The 18,208-nt window shown below is 43.3% G+C and overlaps 3 protein-coding genes across 7 annotated transcripts in view; 2 read left to right on the top strand and 1 right to left on the bottom strand.

Moving 5' to 3' along the window:
* The window catches only part of POLB (DNA polymerase beta), a 27,713-nt gene continuing 9,505 nt past the window's right edge, over window positions 1-18,208 (top strand). Inside the window, exons 1-15 of one of the 3 annotated variants that reach the window (XM_030036200.2) lie at window positions 1-124; window positions 201-258; window positions 330-396; window positions 943-1,017; window positions 1,531-1,589; window positions 2,883-2,932; window positions 3,365-3,416; window positions 4,983-5,037; window positions 5,125-5,197; window positions 5,696-5,766; window positions 6,551-6,637; window positions 8,706-8,770; window positions 9,307-9,446; window positions 10,088-10,194; window positions 12,498-15,713. In XM_030036200.2, coding sequence (XP_029892060.1) covers window positions 64-124; window positions 201-258; window positions 330-396; window positions 943-1,017; window positions 1,531-1,589; window positions 2,883-2,932; window positions 3,365-3,416; window positions 4,983-5,037; window positions 5,125-5,197; window positions 5,696-5,766; window positions 6,551-6,637; window positions 8,706-8,770; window positions 9,307-9,446; window positions 10,088-10,182 — 1,008 coding nt within the window. In that variant the 5' untranslated portion in view covers window positions 1-63 and the 3' untranslated portion in view covers window positions 10,183-10,194; window positions 12,498-15,713. The other 2 variants (XM_030036201.2, XR_003926469.2) reach the window with 2 other exon arrangements.
* Window positions 15,730-17,414, bottom strand: LOC115349780. 2 transcript variants are annotated; one of them, XR_005933863.1, is made up of 2 exons: window positions 17,112-17,220; window positions 15,730-16,406 (listed from the first exon to the last, which is right to left on the bottom strand). XR_005933863.1 is itself a non-coding variant. In XM_041128518.1 (2 exons), the coding sequence occupies exons 1-2, from the start codon at window positions 17,362-17,364 to the stop codon at window positions 15,818-15,820; spliced, it is 384 nt and encodes a 127-aa protein (XP_040984452.1). In that variant the 5' UTR covers window positions 17,365-17,414; the 3' UTR covers window positions 15,730-15,817. The 2 variants fall into 2 exon arrangements, 1 of the variants encoding a protein (XP_040984452.1); XM_041128518.1 differs by having other exon boundaries at window positions 15,730-15,948; window positions 17,112-17,414.
* VDAC3 (voltage dependent anion channel 3) overlaps window positions 17,374-18,208 on the top strand; it is a 14,805-nt gene continuing 13,970 nt past the window's right edge. For both annotated transcript variants that reach the window (XM_030036203.2, XM_030036204.2), the window contains exon 1: window positions 17,374-17,414. The gene's annotated coding sequence lies outside the window, so the exon portion shown is untranslated. The remainder of the gene's footprint in view (window positions 17,415-18,208) is intronic.

Genomic DNA, 18,208 nt, shown 5'->3' on the forward strand with positions numbered 1-18,208 from the left:
CCTGTCACCTCCGGCCGGCGCTTCCGCCGCCTCCCGGTACCGACGGCGGTACCGACGCCGGCCATGAGCAAGAGGAAGGCTCCTCAGGAGAGCCCCAACGAGGGCATCACCGACTTTCTTACCGGTAGGGAGGGGCTGGGCGGGCGGTGGGAGGGTCCGCGGGCCGGCCGGCCGCTCTCTCACCGCGGTTCTCCCCTCAGAGCTGGCTAATTACGAGCGCAACGTGAACCGGGCCATTCACAAGTACAACGCGTACAGGTACCGCCTCTCCCCCTCCCCGCTCCCCCGCCGCCGCCGCGCGTGGGTGCTGACCGGCCCCTGTTCTGCAGGAAAGCAGCTTCGGTTATTTCCCGGTATCCCAGTAAGATCCGGAGCGGGGCCGAGGCCAAGAAGCTGGTAAGGTGTTGGTGGCCGCTTCAGCGGTGGGGGGGGGGGGGGGTCCGTGGGGTAGCTGGAGGGAGCGGGGGGCTACCGGGGAGCGTGGGGGCAGGGGGAGGCTGATCCCGCCTGCGCCAGCTCCTGTTGCCCGCGGCCGAGGCAGGTGCTCGGGGACGGGGATGCGGTGTGGCTGCTGGGGGGGGTCCTTGCTGGACCTGGGGGCTCCAGCTGAGGCTCTGCCATACGAGGGTTCTGCTGCGTCAGGGTTCCCCTTTGCTCTGTTACCGCTTCGCTAAATTCAGGGAACTTGAGCAAAGCCCGCCTTGTTCAGAATTACTGCTTTGGGGGAGCTTTTAATGTAGCCCTTGAATTACAGCGTTTATGCTGCTTGCGGTGTGCCCTTGAATTCTTGTGCTCCCTTATGGTCCAACATTTTGTCGTGGTCTCGGTGGCCTCATAGTTCTTTCTGGACTCTAAATTCTGTGCAGCTTCCCTTTTTTTCCAGATGTAATGACTTTTAGTGATCCTGAAGTTAACTTGTTTCCCCTCCCCCCCAATATTTAGGATGGAGTAGGTGCTAAAATAGCTGAGAAGATAGATGAGTTCTTATCCACTGGAAAACTACGCAAATTGGAAAAGGTGCGTTTCTCTCCTTTGTGCTCTATTTCTCAATAGTAGCTTTTCTTTGTAACCTGCAAAGTAGCCTGCTTGCTTTGTGCAATTTCTGTTGTTGTCCCTGGAGAGACTGATGTCAAGCTTAAGAATGGTGGTCATGGAGCCTATGGCGAGTAGAAAGCAGGGAACGAGAAGCTTAGCCAAAGCCTCAAAACTGTCTATTTATGAAGATATTTTAGGTTATATAATCAGCATGTGAACGTCTTCTGTGAGAAGTGGAATTCTGACTCTGGAAGGCTGTGCAGTTTTGTGGTTTAGCTGTGCTGTTCACCTTAGCATGGGTAGTTAGGCAGTTGTCAGGCTTGGTACATATGGCATTATTGTGATACATGGTACTACCCTTGGTACTGTTTTGCATTGATTTATAGTGAGCCTCCAAAGCAGAGTCTGACTAAGCTGTTTTATCTTCTCAGGTTTTCTTTGTTTATTGCAAATGGAATAAAGAAGGGTTTGGTTTGTGTTGTTTTGTTTTTGCAGATTCGACAAGATGATACAAGCGCATCTATCAATTTCTTGACACGAGTTACTGGCATTGGGTAAGGTTTTTTTGTTTGGTTGGTTTGGTTTTTTTGGTTTTTTTCCTTCTCCTGTTTATTTGGTGGAGTTATGAACAGAATTTGGGTAATTGCAAATAATGAAGAGAATGAGTTTGAGCTGATGCTGTAGTGCCCATGCTGAGACACCTTGTTGTGATGACACAATTGGCTGAAAAGAAAGGATATAGAATCATCGATTACAAACTGCAGTAGAGGAGTGGAAGTGGGAAGCTCCTGTGTGCAAACTGAGAGGGGAAGGAGAGAGGAGCTGACCAAGAATGGAACCATGAAAGACTGAGAAGAGTGGAAGTGAGAAGTCTCTTTGGGACTTTTGGTGGGAAGTTGGGCCCAGGGACAATGGTGCTCAAAGTTTGAGGATATACTGGGATTTGAGAATGCCTTGGAGAAATTGGAATGGGATGCAGAAGGAGAAGCTTGGGTCCTGTCCTGTCTCAGGACAGTGGAAGTTGCCTCTCTTGGTCTGGAATCCAGCAAGAGATGCTGGGAAGGGTAAGAAAGGAAGTAAACGGCAGGTCAAGATCTCACAATTCTATTGTAATGTAAGAGTTCTATTGAGGAAGTGGATTCAAAGTATTTAAGGTGGTGGAGCTGTAACCATGGGAGTTCAGACTAGTTGGAGAGTAGTTCCCCAGGAAGGGACTATGCTTCCGGGCAGGTGGTTCTCAGTGTTTTGAGATATTGGATAGGTATCTGGGTATAACGTTACTTGAATGCCTGTCTCTCAGTTGAAATGTTGTTCTTTCCCCGCAGAGTCAAGCAGATTAATCGAATGACAAACCCTTAAAGGGGAAAAAGGTTCAGCCATTTGCTTGAGTGCCGTGCTTAAGTCAAACTCTCCAGCCGAACTGGAGCTGGGACTGCTTTGCTGTACTGTAGGTTGCTAACTGGAGCCTTGTTGGGTTTTTTGAAGTGCTAGTCTAAAGACACTTTGTGTTGCTGTTGCCTTAAGCTGGTTCAGAGACTGCTTGTGGTTAAAGTAGTTTTTATCATGCATTCAAAAGTATTGTCTAAAGCAGTATTGCCTATCTGGTGAGATTTTGTTTATTTTTTACAATTATACATCACTATGTAGTTGTATCAATGCTAAAAAATGTGCAGGCCAAGCCTTGGATAGGCATCTCTGCTGATTGAAAGTACAAACCGAAAATGCGTATGCTGAAAAGAGGGTAAGCATCAGAAGTGACTTCAGTCTTGGCCTTGAAGAACCTAGGCAGTTACAGTAAATTCTGATTCTTGCTGTTCCTGATGGCAGATTGCCTTGTCTCTTTGCAGTCCTGCTGCTGCTAGGAAGTTTGTTGAGGAAGGAATCAAGACTTTAGAAGGTAAGTGCAACTTTTGGTCCTCAGTTCACACTCCAATAATGTGTTTTTCTGTCAAGCTGCCTCTTCCACAGTGTACTGTGATAGCAGATACGCCCTAGGCTTTGAGGGAAGTGTGTAAGATGCTAAAGTTAGTGGACAGGCTAAAGGCATTACATACATATCCAAAGTAAAGTACTTACAGATGACATGGAAAGTAACAAGGATTTTGGCTTTGAGGTGAATGGTCTATTGAAGTCTTTTATCGGGAAGTGCTCTATGCGTTTGTACTCATCCTACCAGCTGTCAGTTTAAAATCTCTTCCTTTGTGTTTGAGGTTGCTGTTCTCTTGTTAGGTATTGTTTGCATGCATCATCTTTGCAGTGGTGGAAACTTACTGTAAGATTTTTAGTCCTCAAGTAACTTTTTTTTTGTTGTTTTTCTTAATTCTTCTAGATCTAAGAAAAAATGAGCACAAGCTGACCCATCACCAGCGAATTGGGTTGAAGTAAGCTTTCTTGGGTGCAAGTGCTCGGTTTTCTAATGACTCCTTCAGACACCAGGATGTAACGTAAGGTTACGCAGGCCAAGTAAGGTTCTGTTGTCTCTGTGTGCTCTACGTGCTTTTCAGCAGTTATTCAGAGCTTTTGTTTCACTGGGGTTGAAATTCAGTAGGCTTAGTCTCCGTCCAGAAGGAAATTAATTTCAAGTTACTTTTTCAGTTAGCTCATGGAGAATCACTTTAGCAAGGTTGCAATGATGTTTCTTGGGAATCTGCATAAAAGTGGCCCAGGCTATTTTTTGTTATGTGTTGTGAGCCAGGTAAGACCTTTGCATGTCTGAACTTGAGAATGCCATGCAGAATGTCTGTCTGTCCCTCAGTTCTTACCAGCTTGAATGCTCCTTGCTGAGTGGCTGTTCCAGTGTGCTAGTTCTGGAACAACTGTAGCTGTGTTTGCAAGAAGCTGCAACTGAACCAAATAAAGCCCTATATCTGAGTTGGTTCTGTGTGGGGCCAGCTCTAGCGTTTTCACATCAGTGGCAGAGATGCAGAATACATGATCTGGACAAACTGCTTGCCAGTGAGTGAGAAGGGTTACACAATGGTTGTCGCCTTCGCACTGCTCATCTGAGCCAGCCCCATACCCAGTGTGCATCCCTGCCTTTATACGTGAGAGCATTCAAGGGAAAACCTTTCGCTGTTAAGTGAGTAATGGAAAACTCACCTGACCTATCCATGCTGCTAGTGCACACGTTGCCCTTGGGTCTGCTTCCAGCGTTGTGCTCAGATGTTGTTTCAGAACCTCCGGTAAGTGCTGAGCTGAAAGAATGGTTTCAGTGCTCCATGGTGGTCTTTTTGTCCCTAGTTTACTGCAACTCTCAGAGGGGGGTGAGTTCCATATCCAGAAGCTCTGTCTGCAAATCTTGGGATTGGGATGGTTGGGTAACAAGCATCAGGGAACGTGTGGCTCTGAGGCTGCAGTATGGCTGCCAGTGCTTGGTGTCAATGGTTCTGGTGCTGGAGGGGTAAAGAATGTGCCTGCTGGTCAGGTGTGTCATTGTTTCACCTGGCCTTTTTTTCTCCACAGTCAAGCGGCACGCTTGCAGTCTGTTTTTTACAGCTGCATGCAAAGATACCAGGAGCTGCATTTGACTTGTGAGCTTCCATTTAGCTCTTTCCAGCATAGATCACCTCTGACCATGTGTGAGGGACCTGTTCCTCCTGCTTGCTGGTGGACTGAGTTTTGTCAGGAACCTTTTGTATTTTCAGAGGGCTATATAAATACAAACCAATTGGTTATACAGTAATATTACTCGCACCTCATAGCAGCTCTTCATATACAGTGGAAATAATATGCAATGAAACCATCTTCCAAGCATTGTCGAATTTGCAGTTGTGAATTTTACTGTCTCTTGGCAAGATGTTTTCTAAGATGTTTGATGAGAATGGGGAGCTTTTTGTGATGTGACAGTAATAGAAGTTGTATTCTTTCCTCTGATACACATTTAATTGACTAAAATTTTAAGATCCTACCCTTGCCACTCTTTCAGACACTTATTTTTATATATGCAGATATTTTGAAGATTTTGAGAAAAGAATCCCAAGGGAAGAAATGCTGCAAATGCAGGTAAGAATGTCTTTATCAATGATGTGAGGCGCTGGTGGCCAATGAATGACTGACGCCTCTAAACACACATCTTTCCTTTTTACATAGGAAATTGTGCTGAAAGAGGTAAAGAAGCTGGACCCAAACTATATTGCTACAGTCTGTGGCAGTTTTAGACGAGGTTGGTACTCTGTGATCTTGCAATGCTTACTTTGGGCTAATAAGCAAGACTCAGTACTGTATATGTTGTTCTTCTAGAGAGAAAGTCTGTGCTGGAACCTGGCTTTTTCCTGTTAGTATTGTCTTGACTGGTTAGTTCAGTGATGAAACACCTGCGTAAATCCTTGCTTCTCCACCTTGCCCCCATAAAGAGTAGTATATTGTAATGTGTGAATTGTTTGCTTTGGTTTTACGCTAACAACATTTGTGCTTCATTGCTATGGAGTACAGCAAGAAATTCTTTTGGTATTTTCTGAGTTATGTGGGGATATAAACTTTTTTTTGATGGAAGAACAAGGTTCTCTTAACTTTAAGATTGTTTTTTTTTCAAATATCTTGAATAGTGACTGACTATTTTGTACCAGAAAAACATGTTTATAGGAAGAGGTTAGATGAATGTTCACCAATGTTGATGTACTTTGTCATACGCAGAGTGATTTTTCTTTGCTTACTTGCCTAGGTGCAGAATCAAGCGGCGATATGGATGTTCTCCTAACCCATCCAAGTTTCACATCTGAATCATCCAAACAGGTGTGTTTCTCTGCTACTGTGGATCAGTACTATGCATTACTTCCACAAGGGTATGTTTAAATTCAGAAGATACATAGTCTCAGACTTGTCTTGCATCTTTTTGCATCTTTTTGTTACTGTAATAGTGAACTCTTTTTTCTTGGATCACCGTGTTTATTTTGAGGAGTTACAATCACTTCTCAGGTCCATGTATAATGTTCTGTTCCTCTTGCAGAACTATTCAGTATGTTTACTCTTATCCTTCCATCCCTCCTATTCCCTTCACGCATACTCCCCCCACCCTCACCCCCTCAAATTCATGTGCTTTTACAATGTAAAACTGTAACAGCTAGCTGGGTAAAGCAGAGATTATAGGTAGAGAAAGTATCTCTTTATGTAGCCATATCTTTTGGATGAGAAGCAAATGTCCTGCTGCCCTTGTAATCTTTTGGGACTAACTGTGGAGAAGTCTTAATGACAGTTTGTATGTCTTGTGTTGCTTCAATAGTTTCATTGCATAGAAGTTGAAAACTCAAACCAAGAAACTAGTTTTGTCACTTCCAATGAAATCAATCTGACATGGGGATTTCAGTGGAAGTTTTTTTTATGTTGCACAACTGTAATTTTATTAGCTTTTTCTCAGAATTATTATCTTTTTTTCCCTCTCTAGAACAAATTTCATATACAATAATACATATAATTATAGTGATGTCCCATACTTATGTGGGCCATTGTCTGGTAAATGGGTAAAATATTCTTGTTATTTCTGAAATAATTTCTTCTTTTGTGCTGTCACTGTTCCTAGTCAAAACTTCTGCATCAAGTTGTAGAACAACTGGAAAAAGTCCACTTTGTCACAGATATGCTGTCTAAAGGTGACACCAAGTTCATGGTAAGGCTTTTTTGGTGGTGAAGGATGTTGGGGGGGGATTACCTTTCCTGACAGAAGCTAGGATATATACAAGATACTTTATTTGGACTGTTGGAGTTGTGATTTTTTTTTTTTTTTTTTTTTTTTAAATTCCCTCCTTTACCCCCATAAAAACTTTCTGCAGTTAACTCTTAGTGAATCTTTCATGGTAAGATTTCAGTATTAGAAAATCTACAGGTATTTATGTAGTTCTGAACCCCACTGACATAACCTTCATCACACAATGCCAGTTGTGTCACTATTTTGCTTGATGTTTCCCTAGAACTTTAGCAGAACCTCACTTCAGTTGCACCAGTGACCACTTTTGTAATTCTGTCCTCAAGATCTTGGAAATGCTATCTTTGATCTCAGGCCTATGTTTACCTTGTTTTGTCTAATACATAGTATACTTTTGTCTCCTTTTTTTGTCAATTTTGTTGCAAAGCGGATTTAATGGATAAGCTGCTAGACTCAGGATATAATAGGGAGTATGTGGGATGCCTGAAGAAAGTAATGAATTACAGGAACTTTCATTTTGTTAGGTCCCTCGCTCACAGCAAAACTTTTTTTTTTCTTAAATGTGAATTAGGTGTTATCTTGCTTCACTTAGTTTTCTTTACAGGCCCCAGGCATCCTGGTCTTACAGGCTGGTTAAAAGTGAATTCTAACAGAGAATTGTAGACCCATAAGCAATACTGAGTGGAAATGAGGACTGGTTAGTTCCTGTCAGTCACTCATACTGGCTTTATGGAATTCCTTCGAAGCTCAGAGGAGTGGTCCTGCAGGAGGGTTCACCAAAGGTCCATGATTTATGAATTTCTAATTAAGAATCAAGATACCATTATATTCAGCTAATCTTTTGGAAGGCATAAATATATTTAAATATATGATACTACAGTTAAAGATACTTGCTTTCTCAAGGTGAAAGGGGCTGTTGGAGCACTTGATTATTTTATATTTTTGTTTGTTGGTCTGGCTTTGCTTAAAATAAGAGCTAAAAGAACTCTGAGCATTTGTCTTCAGTTTAGTTTGTGTTGCATTCTCAGAGGGAATGAAACTTGATGGCTTTGGGGGGGGCAGGGCTTGATCTTTAGGAGGAATAAGTGAAAGTTGCTCTTGTTCTTGCCAAATGGTTTAAGTGTGAATACTGTGTGGGTTTAAAGCTAAATGTACATTTGTGAGCCAAAAGCAGACACACTCTGCATTCGCAGTTTGCATTTGCAGTTTGACAAGCTTATTATAGTGACCATTTGCTCTGTATAATCCTGTCAGTCTTAAATAGTTGTGGAATAGCTCTTGTCTTCAAAGTGGATGCTAAGAAAGGAATGTTCTAAAAAGGGAAATATGACTGCAGCTGAGAATCTGAGAAAAGTAAGTCTCAGTAAGGAGGCAGACAATATAACTTTAAAAGCATAAGCAATGTTAAGCTTTCAAAACAAACCTAAGAGTAGAAGTCTCAGCATGAAGCTGCAATTGGTGAAACAGTTTAGTATCTGAACATCTCTCATCATTCCTTATGGCTCATATCCCTTCCCCCTACTGCGTTGTCATTTAAGGTGATTATAGACTAGGGAAAAAAAGAAGAGGCTGACAGGTGAATTCCATGAAGATTACAAAGCAGTTTGAAATGAAAAGTGACAGAGGATTTCTTAAGAAAAAACTTTCTTTTTTTAAAATTCTATTAGCTTCAACTCCGTCTACATTTTCCTTAACCTGCTGATGTTTGTGCATGCTCAAGAGCCTGATAATAGTCAAGGCAGAGGAATGGGAAATGAGAAGTCCTTTGCTCCTTCCTGCTGTAATAAAAACTTAAGAAGCAGTTATGCTACACTCAACTATGGTTCTCTTAGCAGTGTAAAAATAGTGATTCACAGTACTATGACATCCAACTGTTCTAGTAAAATATTTAATCAGTTTGGTGGGAATTTAACTTTGCTCTCCAGGATGGCTGAGGATTGTTTAGAGGTTGTTTAGGGGTGGGGAGGTGAAGATTGATCTCAAATCTGTTTCATTTAATTTTGAATTTCTTGCTTTCCTTACTTCCTCACAGGGTGTCTGTCAGCTGCCAGATAAAGAAGATGGAACAGCCTATCCACATAGGAGAATTGATATCCGGTACACACACCTAAAAAAAACCCCCTACTTTAGCTGTCTGCTGCATAGTAGGCATTTGCATCAAGTTCTGCATTCATATCTCTTCTTCCACGTTCAGAACATGGCATTTACTAGGTTTCTAATTCCTTTGCAGTATGGAAGCCACTGTAAACTGCTGGTATCTACAAGAGGTTATTGGCAAGAATCCTGTATTTTAAATCCTGACTTTGTATTCAGTTTCAGAGTTGTGACCTACTTTATCATACTCCTTTGGCATTAATTCTTGGCAGGAGTGCAAGCACTGGAACCATGTAGTGACTGAACACCAGTAACTTCTGGGTCAGGGTAGATGTGCTGAACCTTTCTTTGATATGCAATTCATTTCATTCTTGCATCTGGCTTGTGGGAAAATCAGACGTACAGAGTTGCAGAATGTGTGCATGTAAATAGGAAGTAAACCTAGAACAGTGTCTGAATGGCTGAATTCCAAATGGCTTGTAACTTTTGTGTTAATGTATTTGTTCTAAATCTGTACTTTTCTTCCACTTTTATTCTAGGCTTATCCCTAAAGATCAGTATTACTGTGGTGTACTGTATTTCACAGGAAGTGACATATTCAACAAGAACATGAGAGCTCATGCTCTGGAAATGGGCTTCACGATCAATGAGTATACAATCCGTCCCTTGGGTGTCACTGGTCAGTCTGGGCCTTTGCACAGAGTATTCTTTCTAGTTACATGCTTTGTGCAATCTTCTTAAATTGGTTTCTCAGTGTGTTGGAAATGCTTCTGATAAATACTGTAGTTCATGCAATTTTTCAGTGTCCTTTGTGGTATTGGGACGCCATTAGAGCAGGAAGAGGCAGCCTACTTATGTATAGGCAGTGCTGTGGCACAAAGTTACCTCTCTGGGCCACCTAATCTACTTAAAGTCTTACTGACATAAAGATTGTTTTTTCAGTGCCATGCACAGCACATATGTGGTTTCCCACTCTTTTAACAAGATATGTCATGTCTGTCGGTTGTTTTGTTTTGGAGGGGGGCTGTCTATATACACATATATACACACACACACACATATACATACAAACGCAAATATAAATATATTTAACTGCATAACCACATGGCCCCGAAGTTAATTCATTACCTGATTTCCTTTGACACTAATGAGAATCAGTACCTAAATACTGTATGAAAAGGTCTGTGGGGGGTGTTTTGTTTTGGTTTTTTTAAGTCTGTTTTACATATAGCATTTTTGTCTTAATCTTGCAATGCATTTGGCATTTCAGGATTGTACAGACCTTCCACCTTTCAAATAGCATCTGTAATTTGCTTGCAGGAGTTGCCGGGGAGGCCTTACCAGTAGAATGTGAAAAAGACATCTTTGACTATATCCAGTGGAAATACCGAGAGCCAAAGGATCGGAGTGAATAACTGCTCGTCTAGGTTTGTAACCTAGAGAGATGTTTTCATAGCTTCTTACGAACACACAAAGTGCATGTTCTTTCTTTGGATGTTATTGCAAAAAGTGTACATTACTGATATTTAAAGCAAGTCCATGGCACTTGCACAGAATGTGAAGATTAAATTCTTTAAGATCTCATTTTGATCTCTCTCTCTTCCTACTCCTCTTCCCCCTTAAAGCTGATTAAAACACTGTGCTTAAGTGAATGGGCTGTGATACTAGAAAAACCTGTGGGGAAGGTAGTGTGGCAGTCGGACCCCTTAGAGAATGCATATTGTCTTTTGCTTTAGGATTTAGTAAAAAACTATCAGACAATAAATCGCAGGTTTCTATTTAACCCCTGAGAAGCAGAAAGTTCTGATGTAAAGGCAAAATGTTTCATCTTACTAAATTTCTTGCAGCTTGGTTTGAAGTTGGTGGCTGTCAATCAAAATTAATGCTGGTTCTTTGGAGTCGCTGGAAAGTCTTACTAAGCAATATTAGCCTTTTATAAAAGGCCATGTGTTTTGATTTGATAATACCTGTGGCGATCAAGCTATTAGTTTTTTTCTAATAACTTTAGTAGCTCTTAGGCTGTGATCATTGTTAGAAAAGTCTGGATATTTCAAACTGAACAGGCCTTCTTAGCTTGTTTCTTGTAGTTTTGCAAAAGACAATCAGAGTTCTGATGCTTCTGTGTTTTAATATCATATACACAGACATACTCTGTGCAAACATCACTAACTTTAATATCTAAAAACTGGGCAGTTCTTGGAGGAAATAACTTTTTTTTGCTGCTTACTTTGTTGAGGTTGAAAGATTTGGAAGTAAAACCATTGCTTTTGCATAGTTGTTGCAAATTGTCTCATTAAGTAATATGTATGATTTTATTTTTCTTTTTTTTTTTTTAATGCAGTTTGAGTAATTATGTCTGTAGAGCATCTTGGAATGCTTGAATGAACGTTTTGCTAATACAAGATGCCGGCATAAATTGCTTGAGGATATAATCTACAGCATCTGTGTGTAGCAGCAGGCACTTATAAATAACCATAGATCAGATTTGGCCATGGCAGTGAATTAGTACTGGCATTGCACAATTAAGAAAACTTAAATGGCTCTGAAACTTCAGTGAGACCGGTTTGTTTCATCTATATCAGGAGACTAGAAGAATTGTATTAGGAGAGCATTATTCTTACAGCACTTAAATTGTGCCATAATTATTATAAGACTATTCTTACAGTGCTTATATCTCAGACTCTGTATGTTTATGTCTCTCTCTTCAGATGTATATTTGAAGGGAGGTGGGTGGAAAAAAGCACCTAAAAGTCTATTTCCCACCCCCACCGAGTAGAAGAAAGCATAAGAAACTTTCAGTATTGGTTACACAAAACAATGTATTATGACTCCCCACTGGCCAGCAGACATGTTGAGGCAGGATTTTCAGAACACATAAATCAGGCCAAAAAAAGACCGCCCATGTGCTTAGCTGCACAGCTAACTGCTCCAATATTTTTTGTTTAAAAATACATCATGGGAACACCTAAGACTAGTGAGAAACATGAAAGGCAGAAATGTCTTAAATTCCAGTGCTGAAGTTGCGTCTTGGCACATAGTTATAGAATGTAAAGTCATTACTGCTGGTGCTACTGAAATACACTTTTACATGACTATAGAAGAATGAATGTGATGCACAAGCCAGACATAACTAACAATTTTCTGTAGGATTTCAAGTTCAAAATCGGACAAGGCTGTATATTCAAGCTCTGAGATAACTTGAACAAATGGGAAAAGGAAATGGGGTATGTGTCTTTGGAAGACCCTTTCCGGTCTTGAAGTGGAATTTTTAAATGATTATTCATGTCTCTGGCTGCTGTCAAAAACCTCCAGTGATGGGGAACCTGAAATCTGCTGGGCCAGTTGCTTTCTTTGCAGCTTTGTTAAACATTACAGGTTATTTTGACAGCAGGTAGAAATGTTTGAGGCATCTAGACTTTAAAGTATTCTTTTGAGTTTTTAAAGAAACTAATCTTCACTTAACTTGCTTGCCTAGGGAGAAGGGAAGAGAATCTCGTAGCACTGGGTCAGCCTATTGGACACACTATTGCTTATCATCCAGGGTTATGGACTGAAATAAATGTAAGGTGTTAAGGTGCTTATGTGTTGCAGGCTGGTGTTTCCTTAGTTGCTGCTGTTAGCTTATGGAGGAGGAGACCTGAGTTTGTGGCACAGTGCACAAATAACTAGATTAAAATGCACATCCCTTTATACTGCTTTGCATTACTAATAACTCTTAGTCTTTTGGCAGGTGCTCAGGTGTGATCGTTGTGCTGCTCTACTGACTAGCGTTTGACAAGACGAACAGAAGCCAAGGTCACAGTGCTGAAAAATTTCTGGATGTCAAGCAATGTCACTGAGAACTAACTGGCTTACAGATTTTGGTCTGGAAATGATGTGCATAGTAAAGCCCAGAAGCACAGCCTGAGGTGCAAAGGCAGCTTTTCTCCCTCTTGACCTATGATAAGCAGTATGTGATCTGCCCTTCTCTCCTTTCTTCAGCCACTCTGTCTTGTCCACAGATTCCTCCTAGCTGCTCTCCTGGTGAGAAATCAATGTTCAACGTGCCCTGGCCATGGATTAGTGACTGCCTTCCCCAGCCTCATTCTGGCTTTCTCCTTTTATTCAGCCCCAAATGTCCTACTGAAATCATTTGAGAAATCCAGAGCAAATCTTAAGGTTTCCATGTTTTCCCATGTCAGTAACACGGAACATTCCACCGTCATGCATGCTGAATTGTGGTTTCTTTTAGACAAGAGCCCTCCCTTGCCATTCTGAACAAATTTGTATCTCCTTTGTGGATGTTTCTCTGATCCAGAAACTAATCCTTGTTTACTGGCTAAGCATCTATTACAGGTTTGGCGAGGTATGCAGAGATTTTGTAAACGTGTGGAAATTCTTGATGTGCATAAAAGGATTATTTTCTGCCTCCTTTGCACTAGCTCTGCTGCAGAGTTTGTTTTAAAAGTGGTGTGCTTTTATTTTACTAAATAATGTATCTGCTAATGTCTTCCCTGTAGAGTTTGTTCAGCTGAAACTGGCTGCAAGAACTGCTGTTGTGCCTTTTAAAACCAGAAGGATGTGTGCCTGTGTAGAGATTGTTCTTACACAGTTGCGTCTGTCTTTGTTCTCTGTGTTTGGTTAGAGCGCAGTTGCATATTCTGGAGAACTCCTTGGAAGTTCTCCAGAATGTTTTTTCTATGTACCCATTTCTTCAGTTGGGTAAGCAGGTGCATGAGTGCTTGCAGTTCTTATTTTATGTGCTTAGCTCTTAGTGTAATGGGTTTTATGAGTGGTACAGCAATGCAGACGACCATTCGCAATTGTCAGGAGCTCCAGAGAGCTTTATGTTGCCCAAAGACAGCAATAGCAAAAAGCGTTCCACTTGTTTCTTTTCATCTAAGAGCATCATTATACATTAATTAGATTACTGTTACAAGAATTGTGCAGTTATCCCATTCCTCATAACTGAGCCTAAAACAAAAGAATGTTGTCCTTGCATGTGACACAATGTGGAGGTTATGTTTGTAGACATAGCCTTTTGCCAGGATGGACCTTGCTTTTATTTATAAAGTAAAGGTAACACCAATACAGAACAGCACTGTGGGTGTACCTCTGATGCTAATTCAGTGTCGGAGGAGACAGCTGAGAGCAAATAGCTACATGTTTCAGAGATGCTGTGAAAGGAAGAGGAGAAATGGCACTGAGTTTCCCTACAGAGTAGAGAAAAGGGATGGGAATTCTAATGAGAGACTGTACAGTCTCTGAATAGTGTTGAGACTTCACCTTGCGGGATGTTTGTCCTGGTACCTTAAGAGAAAAATCAAACTATTGTTCTTTTTCTCCTGATATTCTTAAACATTCAGAGATTTATACCTGCATGAATTTTTAAAGACAGAAAGATCAATTCTTGATGAAGGTCACAGATCCTATTTTTGACGTAAATGTTACTTTTTTCTTTTTTTTTTTTTTTTTACGTCAAGCCTTGATCCAAAAATGTTGAGTCATGAATAAGTGAAGTCTCTGGGTTTTAGCGTTTGGTTTTTTTTTTTAAAAAAAACCAAACAAACAAACAAAAACCACAACAACAAACCCAACCCCACCCAATTTAAATAACACATAAAAATGTCTAACGTAGGCTTTTAACAGACAACTGTTTAATCTAGCAGCATCAATCCTGCTTCTGAAGACAGACCTCTTCTCTTGGTTAGCCAGCCTTCTCCTGGTTAACAGATTGAAATTTTGAACCGATGTAGGCATTTGCCCACTCAGAACCGCCTATTGGTCTGCTAGATCTTTCTTCTGATCTGTTTCTAGTTCTTTGTATCTTATGTATACATAGACACCAGAATGAGAAAGCTGGCTGTGTCCTGAAGTACTCCTGAAGAATACCATTTTCAACTACTGTCTGTAGCTCCTTATCTATGTGTTAAGTGTCCTGGTGAAGCTGAAGCTCGTGCTAAGCTGTTTCCGTGTCCTTACTTCTAAAATATGGCCATATGCTAATGTGGCCATTCTCCTGCTGCACGTGACCCGTGTTCTTTGTTCCTACATATGTTGTAGTACTATTGGTTGCAGTGTTCCATGTTTTGTTCAACTTGCCATTACCCAGAAGACCGGTCTGATTAATCAATGCATTTCGACCACTCCTATAGAGTCAATCTGCCCCTTTTTATATGCAAAGCCATCAGCTCTGATTTTATAGCTCCTCTTAAATCATTGTGAAAGCTAATGACTATTTTGGATGTGAGAGGAGGTCCCGTCAAGATTGCATTACTAGTTGTATTTGGGACAGGGATTCTGTTGGGTAACTTCAAACTTAACTAGTTTTAAGTAGTAAACTAGTGACTTTGACATATTATAGAGCATCAGCATGGAATGTATTTCTGCTACCATATTTGAATACCTTGTAGAAGTATAACACAAATGTATTACAGAATTGCAAGTTTCAAAAGGCAAGACTATTTTATACATAGTCAATTTGACTATTGCTAATTATGTAATACTTTTCTTGATTTGATAATGAGTAGGTCCTCTGTCTGCCTTTATGGGGGCAGAGAGGAGTTTGCATCTGTATTGTCAGACTACTTAACCTGCCTTGAATCATAGGAAGAAAAAAAAGACAGACAGAGGTAATACTGTTTATTTTTATCTGACTTAAGCCTACAGAACAAGTACATTTTTACTTCTTCTTATATAATTAGTGTTGGTCAGTCTTAGTAATGGAGATTATAGGCTGATACTCTTGCTTATCCCTTTATTTTCTTCCATTTTTCCTAGTGGGAGTTTAATTATTTTCTGGGAATGTTCCCCAGCCCTAATGCATGCAGTGGTATGTAAGGTTACTAGAAGTTAACTTGGTGCTATGCGAAGTCTTCTGATGCCTCATAGTAAAAATATATATAGCTGGTGTATTCAGTGTTTTCTTCAATAATCAGTGGGAATAAATGAAGTGAGAATTCCATGATGAATGTGTAATCCTGTTTGATCATTATTTATTTATTTTTTAAGCTGTAATTTTAAGAGCATCCAAAAGCAGTAACACAAGCTTGCCATGTTTACAAATGTTTCCTAGGCAGCACACAGCATTACACTGATGCATTCTCTACCATCCTCAACAGGCAGCCCAGAGGCTGCTTCGTCTTGGGACTTGCGGCAGAATTTGCTGGCCTTGCAATCTCTCTCCATAACACTGAATTCTTCTAGGTGGAAGAAAAATAGCTTGTTGACAGTGTTTGTTTTTCTTGAACTATATAAACATACAATGTGACTTTTTTTTTCCTCTCCCCTCCCCGCCCCCAGTTAACTAGCCCTTATTTTGGGCTCCTTTGTCTTTCTTTACAGTTCTTGCCCTCCTCCTCCTCCTCCTCCTCCTCCTGCAGAACTGGACTGCAAGGTATTTGGTAATCACGGGAGGCAATAGCTGCAAACCTTGTGCTTATCACAGGGAATTTGCGTAAATGGGCACGTACTATACTGCTGGTTGTGCACACATAACCTTATGCGTATGCAGATGGGCCTGTGGGGGCTGTCAGCGGTAGCAGCTGCGCCCTTCTGTCTTCTGTGTTCTGTCTTCTTCTGTTGCAAGGTGTTAGGGCAGGAGCGGGTGTGCCCATCTCCTTCCTTAGCCTCAGGGCTGCGGCGGCCCTTGCTGCGGGATCTGTCTGAGCGGGAGTCCAGAGGGGGACGGCAGCGGGTAAGGAGGAGTAACTATGACTCTCTTAAGACGGGATCGTAGTTACCAACTGGGCTGAGCTGCAGAGGTTACCACCTCCTTGTGGTCCCGCTGGATGCCCTTCGGGGTAACCAAGTTAACCTCTGCCCCCCTGTGGGAATTATAGCTACTTCCCCGCTATCGTCTGGCCTCACCAACCATTCGATAGATTCGACTTGGTGATCTAAACTCCTGGCACCGATTTTTGGTCGCTGCCCAAAGCCTCGCCTACGGGCACAGTTGGGCTCAGTCACACAGCACTTGAGGGGGTGTTGTTTGACTTGTACTACTCTCTATCTGTACTGGACCCTGGCACTGGAAAGGCTGGGATAGTAAATTGGAACTCGTATTCGTGACGTGTCACATCAGCCTAAATTTGGACAAAATACTAATTGGAAATGTCAAAACTTTTTACCAATTTGGACCACTTTACCGGATTTGACACAGGTGGACGGGCCACCTTTACTTAACTCGGAAAAGAAACACATACAATTTTTATGTGTTTGTTAAATAGCTGAAGGGCTTGAGGGGAGCTGCAGCACCCGCCGGACCCGCGCACCGACTCCGTGACAGGCTGCGGGAACTGGAGCTGCCCCGGGGCCGTTAACAACCGGGCCCCGGTGCTCGGTCTCCTCCCTCCCCCACACGCACCTCCAGCGTTCCTTCCAACTTTCTGCTGCCCGCCGAGACCGGAGTCGGCTCCGGCCGCTTCGCCGCCGTTTACTCGCACCGGCGGAGGGGGAGGCCTGGCGCTGAGAAGCCGTCCCGGCCGGCTCCCGAGCGGCGGGACCTGCGGCAAAACCGCCGCTTTCCCCCGGCGGGGCGGGGACCGCCAGCCCTGACAGGAGGGGCGGCGGCGGCAACGGCAGGCGCGCGTGCGCGCTGGCGGAGGGGCGTCACGCATGCGCGCTTGGGGGCGCCGAGACCTCTACCCGGAGGCAGCGCGGCCGGCAGGTAGCGGCGGGGGGCCCGGGCCGCGGCGGGGCGGCTGTCCGTCCGTCCGTTCGTTCGTTCGTTCGGGCGGAGCCCGGTGGCGTCCTCCGGTCCCTCGTCGGGGCCGAGGCGGGCGTCCCTCGAGTCACCTTGCCGGCGCGGCGGTGGGCCAGAGCCCCGAGGGGTCGCCGGGCGCTCCGTTCCGCGGCCGCGGGCCGCTGAGGCGATGACCCCGAGGCGCGAGCCGGCGGTTCGCCCTGCGGCCGGGCAGGGGGTGGGTCTGTGCCAGCGCTCCGGTTTCTCGTTTGGGAAGCACGAACTGCCGGGGTCGGCAGCGACCGAGCCTTCCCACGGCGCCGCCGTTTCGCTGAGGAGGAGGCCGCCGGCTCGGGGAGGTCGGCCGGGCCCCGCGGTCCGTTACCCGTTGCGTAACGCGCGTCAGTAACGGACGGGGAGGAGGCCGCGCCCGCGCTCTCGTGTGCCCGCGCTCTCGTGCCGTGCCGTGCCGTGCCGCGCCGCTCTCGTGGCCGCGCAGCCGGTACCACCGCCGCCGCCGCCGAAGGGTGCGTGACGGCCGTCACGGGCAGCGTTACCGCGGCACCGGTCAGTGGAAATGAAGGTGGTGTCTCGAAGCGCGGTTATTCCGTAGGCCGGGGTGGGTATTCTTATCTTTATTTCTTCACTGAAATTTCCGCTTTGGTGGTGGTTTTTTGCAGTTTATATACAGACGTTGGCTTAGCGCGCGCTATATCTCGAGCATCGGTTGCCCCCAGCCTTTTATTCCTTGATAGATTTTCTTCTGTGGTTGTTGTACT

Source organism: Aquila chrysaetos, chromosome 13 (assembly GCF_900496995.4).
Source record: "Aquila chrysaetos chrysaetos chromosome 13, bAquChr1.4, whole genome shotgun sequence".
Lineage (NCBI taxonomy): Eukaryota > Metazoa > Chordata > Aves > Accipitriformes > Accipitridae > Aquila > Aquila chrysaetos.

Excerpts from the sequence above, each read along its gene's own strand:
- LOC115349780 (XM_041128518.1), bottom strand. The coding sequence starts at position 17,364 with ATGCGTGACGCCCCTCCGCCAGCGCGCACGCGCGCCTGCCGTTGCCGC. Across the intron at positions 15,949-17,111 it reads AGTTGGAAGGAACGCTGGAG|AAGAATTCAGTGTTATGGAG; the intron begins GTGCGTGTGGGG and ends TCTTCCACCTAG.